General features: G+C 32.4%; 1 protein-coding gene across 1 annotated transcript; it reads left to right on the forward strand.

Moving 5' to 3' along the window:
* Window positions 1-6493: 6493 nt before the first annotated feature.
* Window positions 6494-10334, forward strand: LOC105336353 (multimerin-1). Its single transcript, XM_034446921.2, has 3 exons — window positions 6494-7247; window positions 7354-7485; window positions 9810-10334. The coding sequence occupies exons 1-3, from the start codon at window positions 6518-6520 to the stop codon at window positions 10199-10201; spliced, it is 1254 nt and encodes a 417-aa protein (XP_034302812.2). The 5' UTR covers window positions 6494-6517; the 3' UTR covers window positions 10202-10334.
* Window positions 10335-11101: the final 767 nt, after the last annotated feature.

Below are 11101 nucleotides of genomic sequence, written 5' to 3' on the forward strand. Positions count from 1 at the left end.
GTCAATATCTCTAGATTTCCTGAAATGTAACCTAACGTACGTCGTTGCGCCTCTAGGCATGCACTTGTTAGGGCATAAATTTGGCTCTATAGTAGGCATTTTCAAGCATTCGCCTCCACTCATTTGGACACATGACTTCAATTTTCATCAATTTACAACAAAGCGGGGACATTTTGTAAAATCAAGTTTAATTTAGAATATAAGAAAAAATGCTTGACAAAAAAACTAACATATCAATGTATAACTTCACAAAACATTATAAAAATACGCAAATATTTAATCTACAAAATCATAACAAGTATATTTGTAAAATATAACATACAAAATCGTTGACTTGTTTTTTTTTAAACCAGTAACCTTGATGATAAAATTGTTAACAAATGTAAAAGAAATGTATATCGAAGTTAAGAGGCCGATTTTAGTTTTCATTGCGCATGCTTTAGCGTTACGGGTTAAAATACAGACTGGTGTATACATGTATATTACGAAAGCCGAATAAGGCCACATAAAAAAATATTTTTATCTCGTAATTACGAGAAAAGATCTCGTTATTACGAGTAAATTATCTCGTAATTACGAGAAAAGATCTCGTTATAACGAGAAAAGATCTCGTTATTACGAGTTAATTATCTCGTAATTACGAGAAAAGATCTCGTAATTACGAGAAAAGATCTCGATATAACGAGAAAAGACCTCGTTATTACGAGTAAATTATCTCGTTATTACGAGAAAAGATCTCGTTATTACGAGATAATTTTCTCGTTATTACGAGAAAAGATCTCGTAATTACGAGAAAAGATCTCGTTATTACGAGATAATTTTCTCGTTATTACGAGAAAAGATCTCGTTATTACGAGAAAAGATCTACATAAAATGGTGCGTTTCTGAAAAGAATTCGACTGGATCACCCTTTCAGTCTTTTTCATTCAAGAAACGTTGATTCAATTTTGATTATTTAAAAATAACAACGATCATTTTTCATTAATTTCTACATATCAATAATTGGATTTGACATTTTATCTTATATGAATAAAAGGAGAGAACTTCATGTAATTTTACTATTTATAATATATATATATTATAATCCCACTACGAAGTAAATATACCAGGTAGTCCTATAGTCGTAAAAGTTACAGATAACTTTAATGACTTTATAGTTTCAGTCATGGATATGGATATACACGATTTACCCGAATTTGTGTTTTATATGTTTATACACAACATACATGTATATTGAAAATAATTGATTTTGTATTCTAACATTTTGGAGTCTGAAAACAAATTACACGTATCCTTCTTAATTATTGATAAACAGTTCGATGAATTTGTTAATCAATCTGCTTTGCTACTTCTTCTGAAATTTCTTTAAAACTGCTTGATCCGATTTTATATCAAATTATGCGTACGCTTTTAAACGATGATTATGCTAAGTATGTATATATCAATAGACATTGCAGTAGTTCATACACTATACATAAAAGATTAGAATAATGAAAGGCAACATTTTAAATAGATCTTTTCTCATAATAACGAGATAATTAACTCGTAATAACGAGATCTTTTCTCGTAATTACGAGATCTTTTCTCGTAATTACGAGATCTTTTCTCGTAATAAAGAGATAATTAACTCGTTATAACGAGATAATTAACTCGTAATTACGAGATCTTTTCTCGTAATTACGAGATCGTTTCTCGTAATAACGAGATGATTAACTCGTAATTTCGAGATCTTATCTCGTATTTACGAGATAAAAATATTTTTTTAAGTGGCCCTATTCGTCTTTCGTATGTATATACATGTACCTTTCATGAAAATGTTTCGATACCATTTTTGAATTGAACACAATAAACAAAATACAGACATTTTAAACGGAAATTTATTTTTCAAACAATTTTCCGTTGTTCGATAGGAGAGCGTTGACATTGTGCTTTTATGACTTTCTGATAAAAGTAAGCTTTGTAGGTATACGTTATAAGATATATAATATAAAACAGAAGTAAAAAGTGTACGCCTTTGAAATTTTACACACAGAATAATGCTCTCCTCAGGATTGTTTTCTTAAATTTTGAATGCATCTATGATACCAATCTACATTTGTGATACTCCAAATATATAGCAACATTTTGGTGCATTTACACATTTTGAGTTGACCCCCATTAATTTGCACTAGTCTTATAAGGAAGAAAATGATAATACTAATCACATATTACAATTTGAAGTAAATCGCTAAAGTAGTATTGTTTAAATCTGCTTTGAAGTGCGGAAAATAACAATTTTCTATGTATTCCTATAGTAAATAAATCTGTATTTTGAAATGGCCCTTTAAAAGCCCAGATATCTCTACTTTTACACCATACTCTGCGTCAATTTCTAATACACTTTAATGTAACATTCAATTGTATATAACCGTTCGAATAGTTTGATGTATTCAAGACCATATGCAAGAGATGGTAAACTATTCTAGTTTTTACCCCTAGATTAAATAGTCTTGTAAAGAAGACAACATTTTTGCCATCTTCTAATGTCCTGGCGATTGTGAGTTCATGAAGTTTAATAAAAGGTCTTCTAATATCAGGTATTCAAAGGGGCACGGTCACGATTTGGTCAAAAATTCTTTTTTCGATTTTAATGTTTACAATGCTTATTACAATGCTTAAGTAAGGCATTTTTAATAAGCAACCAAAATTTTAATGTCATTTGTTGAGTTATAAGCGAGTTAAAGAGCTTACAATTCTTCGCTATGTAAACAAAGCTTTTGTTTACATTTTGAGTGTTGAAGTAAAAATTCCAGTTTTAGACCTAAAATGAATGAGTTAATCGTTAGGAACTGATTTTTATGCTTAAAAAAAACCAAGAAGATAGACAAATTAGCTTGAAAAAGATTTTTTACTGGTATATTGAACCTATGTAAACAAAAACAGGGCACGAGCCTTGTTTACATGACGAAGAATTGTGAGCCCTGTATCTTGCTTAAAACTCATCGATTGGCACCCAAATTTCATTTGATTATTAGAAATACATTGCTAAAGTATTGTAAATAATAAAAACAGAAAAATAAAATTTGACCAAAATCGTGACCATGCCCATTTGAAACTCAAAAAAAAAAATCCAGAGTTTTCGTCAGCTCGCCCCACGAGTCGAGCAACAATGACATCAGAACCACCAAGGACGATACACGTGGTTGTATCTAGAGCAATACCAAACTCCCCATTTGCTTCTAAAGTAATCTTATTAGACATTCATTCGGGATGAAGAACGATTCTTCGTTATCTCAATATACAGCGGAAGTTTGTTTTGAAATCTTTTCCAAGTTTATTGTTTACACACCTTACTATGACTGGGTACTCGTAAACCATTTCTCCAAAATATAATAGTTCTAGAGAACTTGCTCTTGGTCGATATTTCTCTCTTTCACAATGGTACATGTAACTTGAGTTTTAAGAGCATTATCTACTCCCTGATCATATGGCAAATTGAAACGTACAAGGTTCTCATATTTTTATGGATACTGATGCATCCTCCACCCGCGCTTAGATTTGGCAGTACCTTCAGCTTCTATTTTTGATGTTTGATTCCAATGTACAACTACAAACACTCGCTCAATCATGGTTTAGTTCTCTTTCAGAATTCATTTTTCTCCAAACTTTTCAAAAGCCTTCTTTCGTTAAACCCTCGGTACAAATCTTCGGTAGGCTGTCCAAAATTGTGCCTTTACTCACTAGATATTCTATTCCTTATTTAACATCTGCAATATACATTTTTTGTTTTCCAGACTGTCTGATTGTTTTTAATTCCTTTTTTCTTGAATTAGCTCATGTTCTCTCTGTGAAGAAATTGAAATTCCATATGAGTAGATCTCTCGGCTTGTTCTCGCAAAGTTCTCGCGGAACACATCTTCAGAGTTTTCATGCTGCAATACTTAAACGCTGAAAAAAACCCAGGTCAGCTAAAAATGTTCTTACAGGATATACTCGTTGGTTCATGGCTGGCATTGGTCATCATTGGGCTGTCCCTTGTCAGTGCATTAGACATGAGAAATTGAGCCCGGCCGATTCCCAGGACTAATTTCTTCTGTAAGGGTCAATGCATCCATATTGCCAAAACAATTCAAGTAAGTGCAGAGATAAACTCAGAAACTATCAAAGGTATGAATATGACATTTTTAGGATAGGTAGATTATAGTTTGAAGTTGTGTTCATCATATACCGGTAGTTGTTTAATGCCCGTAGCGCCATTCCTTGGAGATCGCTATTGCATGAAATCTGTATGTTTTTACTGTTTAAAATTTTGTGAACACATATACATGTACATATGTATAACAAAAAGTGGAAGAGAAATAAAGGTAACTTCCTACGAAATCAAGAAATAGGGACTGACCCATTAAACGAGGAGTCAAAGGACTCGTAGACTATTACAAATCACTTAAAAACCATCAAGATTTTGGTATAAATTATAGAAGCAATGCTGTTGATTGTAACAATAACTACCTTATGGGAGAGGGCGGTCTAAGTTATAGAACTTGTGCCCAATCCCAATTATATTTTGTACAATAAAAATATGTTCAAATCAATAACTACCTGAAAAAATAATTGTCACGCCCACTTATTAAGTAATTTGTAGTCCACCCATAACTATCATATTTCATATCTTATTGATTGCAAGTTTGATCACTAAAATCTTAGTTTGATTTTAAGGGGTTTATTAAATAATTAAAGATTGACCTATGAAATTTTGAGAAAAAATATTAACAAATTTATCATATGTGGAGGTTAACATGGAAGTCTATGGGGAAAATGCATTTTTAAATAATTATATTTGTTTAGTACAAGTTATTCTCTTGGTAAAAAATTGCAAAAATTTTACCGTTTTTCAAATATGTTAAAATAATTCATAATTTACCATACATATTTCAAATAATGATTAAAAAAAATTCCCACAGTACAGACAACTCTTTAAAAAGATTTAAGTGCAAGAAGTTCATTTGATTGACTATATACATACTCCAAAGTTTGGTTTATATCAGCCTCATAACTTTAAAATATGTATGTGATGTAGTATAGATCAATCAACATTTTTAGATTTGCTTTAGTTATGGATGGACTACCTTAAAAACCTAAACTTTATTTATTTAATATCGTTTGTTATAGAAGTTCTACAACTTATATTCTCTCGTTGGCACGGATGTTAGCGCGAAGGTGTCGTAGTATCTATAGGACCAAAGTCCTGAAACGCAATATTTCTAGTGACGAAGACGTATTTTGTTAAGCATTGTAGAATAGACAAATGTTTGTATTGATGATTCTAATCGATTCCACTAACCATAACATCATGGCTGTCCCCATTAAGGACTAAAAAGGGTTGGCCCTCAAAATATTCAATCACTCGTACCTCAAAAATAAATATTCAATATCTCTCTGCGTCCTTTAATTTGGTGTTTTTTAAAGGACGGCAAATAGAATGATTAGTCCCATACTACTTTTATACAAGTATATGTATAACATTTGCATAGAAATGAAATTAAAAAGTATAAAACCTACCTTATGGTCGCAAATACAATCTTACACTGGGTGGCAGGCTGACTGACGTTTTTCATGCTTTTGTTAGATCACAATCAATCACCAAATTGTCTTCGAGCTTTTCCGTTTTCCGGATTACGACAAAGCGCACACGGTGGGTGCGACCGGTCAGCAGAGGATGCTCACTCCTCTATGACACCTGGTCCTACCTCTATCTTTTTAGAGGTCCGTGTTTGGTATGCTCCTGTTTTGTTTTTCACCTTTGGACTTTTGATTTTAACACTGTTCCTTACCAACACCGCTCATTCTTAACCGTTTACACTACTCGTTATTTCTTTGTATCAGGATAGGATAAAATTTTCACATCTTGATTGCTTTCCTTTTACTATTGGTAATGTATACGCAATAATGAATTGCGCATAATTCTTGCATATCACTGTATGCTATTGTATTTATCTTGATATCTATACAAAATAAAAATATAACTAAAAGACGTTAACAAATATAAATGTGATTTTTTGTGTTTCAATGTGTTAGTAAGAATTTTGTGCTTATAAATAATTTATTTCTTAATATAATAAGAATTAAAATAGCTGAAAAGAGGAATATGGACTTCTAGGTATATGAATTTTTGAAAATGTATTCCTTTTTCCGACGTGAATAACCTTTACCCAAGTATTTAAATTGTCACGTAGTTTGACGTAAAGATTCATCCTTAGCTAGAAGATCTAATTGTTTACAGCTTTACTCACTTGAGCCGTAATTTCTCTCACGGACACTGAAAGTAGATTCAAGAATATTTTAGGGAGGAAACACTGGAAAACGCAATTAAGAATTGTTACTTTTTTAATTGTTTTAGTGCTTTCTTCACTGCGCATGTTTTTGAAAATTGTGAACACTGTTTTCCCTTTTATGGGCATTAAACTTTGTACACTGTAACCTTTTTGTCAAAGGTATAAATAAGATTGATTTGTCTCTTATAGTCGTTTTCATTCTAACCATGATGTCGTACATCATACTTGGGTTCCTGTGTGTGATCCCATCAAGCTGTTTGTCTATTCTTACTGATGGGGAAACTCAGAATGGCACGCTACGAGATGAATCAGGGGACTCAAAGACCGATGTCTTCAGACAGTTGTTGAACCAGGAGACTCTGATTCGAATGTCATTGGTGAAGAATGTTCATAGTCTAATGAAAGATATGGTCGAGATGAAAGAAAGCATGTCAACTAGCAACAAACGACTCCATGATGCGGAGAAAGAAATCTCAAGCTTAAAAAATGAGGTACAGTTACTGAAAACCGAGAACCAGAAATTGAAAGAAGAAGCTGTAAAATTTCAAGAAGAGTTCAAGACTACTGACAGCAGGTTTGATGAAATTAAAGGGAATTTTACAATGGTTTCATACAGCCGAGATCAATATGAAACACATGTGAATAAAAAATTAGAAGACTTTGAAAAAAATACATCTACGATTCTGAATGACATCAAGATAGAGGTGCGCTATCTGTCTGTGACGTTACTGGACTTGAATAAGCATACCATGGAACTGAACATGTCCATTCCGGACCTGATAGAAAGCAAACTTACAGAGTATTCAGCCTACTTGAATAGATCTGTCGGTGATATAAACCAAAAGTTGCTCACCTCAAAGGAATATCAAGAACAGCTTGTGTATAACTTGTCTGCATTAGGAAATGACCAATCTAGTTTAATGAAAATAATATCAGGTAAATCTGTCTTTGAAAAATAATCTTTTAAAATTTAAAACATTTCGTGAGGCTAAGACTTACTTTCTATAACATACCGGGTATTTAAATCGAAATTTATTTTAAGATAAAATGAACAACACCATAACTTCAATCAAAGCGGATGTTGAGCAATCCCAGAAGTCCCAGTTGAAATTGTCGGCTGCTGTGTCGTCACTTGAGGTTTTCAGAATGAACATATCCTTGTTGAACAACTGCGGTAAGTTCAAAACGCCACAAAGCGCGTTGCGTAATTCATAAACATCGCTAAATTGATTTCAGATCCACTTTAAAGATTTGAATTTAAAGAAATCTAAACGAAAACTCGCAGCGCAAATGCAATTCATTAACGTTAGAATGTGACTCTATTGGATTCGCAGCACAGTTAAGGCTGTCAATAAACTCCGTTCAGACAAAAAGTACGGGAAATGTGCATTATGACATCACAGTATATTACAAACCTCGAAAGTACTTATTAATCTATTTATTAGTAAAATTAACTTATACTAATCTTTTAATTAAAAACAACAAATGCTATTACTTACAATTTTGATGTCCGTTATATCGTACACACTGAAAAATAAGCGAGATGTCGTTCTCGCTGTACTACAAAATATGACGTCATATGCTTCAAAATGACGCATTAAGTTAAATCATTGAAGGCTATCGTGCAGTTTTATAGCGAAGAAAAATAAATGTCATACATTAACGGAAGAGTATAAATGAATATTTTGTTTAAAATTATTATTAGTAGAATGCTACCTATATAGTCTTATTTTCATTTTGTTAAAAGTATGCATCGTATAAAGAAGCCACCTCGGTTTTGTATAAAATATCGTATATCTAAAATCTGAGTACCTAAATAAATCACTTGATTGCAAGGGCATACACTTACCTGATCCCGACAAACTTTTACATGTGAATTTTAAATATGCTATGTAACTTAAAAACTTCTACGATCCTTGTAAAATCTTACAAATTAATTATTTTTTAATGAAATTAACCCTGTGACCTTCAAAATTATTCAACATATGCATTATAAATTACGGTTTCTACTAACAAATATTCTTATCTTAAAAAGTTCGCACCGTTTTTCAAAATCTACGATATAACATCAAGTTATTTCATAATTCAGTTGTGAATTTTGACATGATTATGCCCTTGCAATATTGAATTTTTTAAATGACCTCAAAACCACAAATACATCTGCTTGTACCATGCGACTGCCATATCACGTGACCACAATGAACATAAAATATTGTACTGTTATATATATATTTTAGAAATATATTGCATTTGAGTGACTGTTATTGATTTTAAAAAGGACATGCCAGTTTAACTAAAGTATACGTGTTTTCATCACAAAAATTTGCCCATATTTTTATTGACCGCCTTAACTGTGCTGCGTTTTTTAAAAAAATTGTTTCTTAATTTTAACACCTTAAACTTCTATTCTTCGTATTCTCGATTGAGTGGTGTAATTGTCAAAGTCTTAGTCAAATGATCAACATTATTTTGGAATATATATCAATGTATGCCATTTCATCTTTATGTTTTAAGTTTGGTCTGGATATACCCAATTTGATATGGATAAGCTTGAAAAGGTTCAACTATATGCAGCAAGAATAGTTTCAGGTCTTTCAGTCATAGCCTCAAGAAATTCTCTATATTTGGAAACAGGATGGGAACCATTAATAATGAGACGAGACCGCTTTAAATTATCTACTATGTTCAAAATTCTAACAATCTTGTTCCTTCTTAACTCCTGTAATTAGAAATGTCACTTCCAACTATAATACTAGAAACTCCTCAAACTATTCTTTGCCTAGATGTAGATAAGAAGCTTTTAACAAGTCATTCTTTCCTGACACTATTCGTAAATGGAATAGGCTGAATAATAATACCAAGGAAGCTACTTCGTTAAATATTTTTAAGAAATCACTACAGAGCAATTAAACCTCCTAAGTATTTTTCTTTTGGTTTTGGTAAAAGATTCTTAAATATCATTCATACGAATTTAAGGCATAATTGTGTTCTCAATTGTGATCTTTATCGGTGTAACATAATAGCCAACCCAATGTGTTCATGTGGAAGTTTAGAAGATGCATATCACTTGTTCTTCGTTTGTAAGAAATATTCATTATTAAGACAATCATTTATGTATAATCTTTTATCACTGAACTTTTTGAATATAATTGATGTACATTTGTTACTTTAGGGTGATAAAACTTTATCTTATGACGAAAACATAAAAATATTTAAAGAAGTTCATAAATTTATACTAAAGTGTGGTAGAGTTATCTAAGTTTTTAAATTATTTGCATAACTTTCTTATCCATCCTAATTCTAACTCTAGATTTAAAACTAATGATTTATTTGTATTTCATTAAATGTACTATAACTGTTATAAATGTTAACTGGCATTGTATGGCACTGTAATATATTATGTACAAGGAGAGGGCATTCTAAGTTTTTGGAACTTGTGTCCAATCCCTTTGGCATTAGTCAATAAAATATGTTCAACTCAACTCATCTTTATTACAGCTTCAAAGAGAAGTGTGAGCTTCACAGTCGGGGTGACGAGTTCGTCTAGCACCTGGTCTGGAGACATCTTGGTGTTCCCTCACGTTGTCACCAATAATGGAAACGGATACAATCCCAGCACCGGGAAATTCACCGCCCCCACGGACGGGACATACGTCTTCTTTGTTACTGTCAATTCGTACAGCGCAAATACTGTATATTTAGATATTGTTCTGAATGGTTCAAAGAAAGTCAGAACAATGTCCCACAACACTGCTAACTACATGACGGGAACAAACATGGCGGTGCTACAGTTGTACACAGGAAACTCTGTCTGGGTCAGTCGTTACAGCGGGAAAAGTTATTACTCTCGTAGTGTTCCCATTACAACCTTTTCTGGGTTTCTTCTGTAAAAAAATGAATATGAAAAAATCTATCCTAGCCAGACCTCATTGTTCTAAAAAAAGATTTTTGTATCTTGGTGGTTGCTGTGGTATTTTCCTATCTAATACTAATATATGTAATAAATTTTAATGCTACACAGTGCATACGTAATTGTTTTCTTTTAATATTTTAAAATTAAGCTTTTTGTTCTATTTACTATAGTTGACAAATAGAATATCTCATTGCTGTTTTGATCTCGGCCAGGGAATCAGCCCCGAGCGGTTGGTATCGGCCCAAGCCCCAAAGACGCGGGTCGATACCATCCGAGGGCTGATACTCTCTTACCCATAGGTCCCTTATTCCCTTTTCCTGGGCATGTGCCTTTTTTACTTATTTTGTCCAAGACGGTTTATGTTGGGATTGAATTTAAATCGTGGGATGATTGTATTAAGAAATGACACATAAAAATCGTTAATTTCAGGGAGATTCTTGGTGATACTATTTCTAGATACCATTTCCAGTTGTTGATTAACTTCTGTTTCATAGACTTCATAGAATGTGGTCAGATATACCTGAAAAGGTTCTTCCATTCATAGGATCTGAGAGACATGTAAATATGTATATCAGAAAAAACGTAATCTAACATGGTCTTAGTACGTACCAGTAAATGTATATGCTTGACTTTATCAATGATTTTCTTTAGGTGATTTTGCTCTACAAAATGCCTAAGCTCCCTTGATTTGTATAGATTTCATCTTCTATTTTCCAATTCTAAACAACTATGTTAAATTCGCCAGCCATTACTACATGCCCATATATTAAATGAGAACTTTAAAAATGTTGTAACAGTGACATTTAGTCTGTATACATCTCGATATTGGTCTCAGCTGGGTGGTACGCACCAACTATATATAAATGTACATTGGTAT

This window comes from Magallana gigas, chromosome 5, assembly GCF_963853765.1.
Source record: "Magallana gigas chromosome 5, xbMagGiga1.1, whole genome shotgun sequence".
In the NCBI taxonomy this organism is placed as follows: Eukaryota; Metazoa; Mollusca; class Bivalvia; order Ostreida; family Ostreidae; genus Magallana; species Magallana gigas.

Bases quoted from the DNA above. Each gene is read 5' to 3' on its own strand.
- LOC105336353 (XM_034446921.2), top strand. From the start codon at position 6,518: ATGATGTCGTACATCATACTTGGGTTCCTGTGTGTGATCCCATCAAGC. The intron at 7,248-7,353 runs GTAAATCTGTCT...ATTTATTTTAAG, and splicing joins TTTAATGAAAATAATATCAG to ATAAAATGAACAACACCATA. The intron at 7,486-9,809 runs GTAAGTTCAAAA...TCTTTATTACAG, and splicing joins ATCCTTGTTGAACAACTGCG to CTTCAAAGAGAAGTGTGAGC.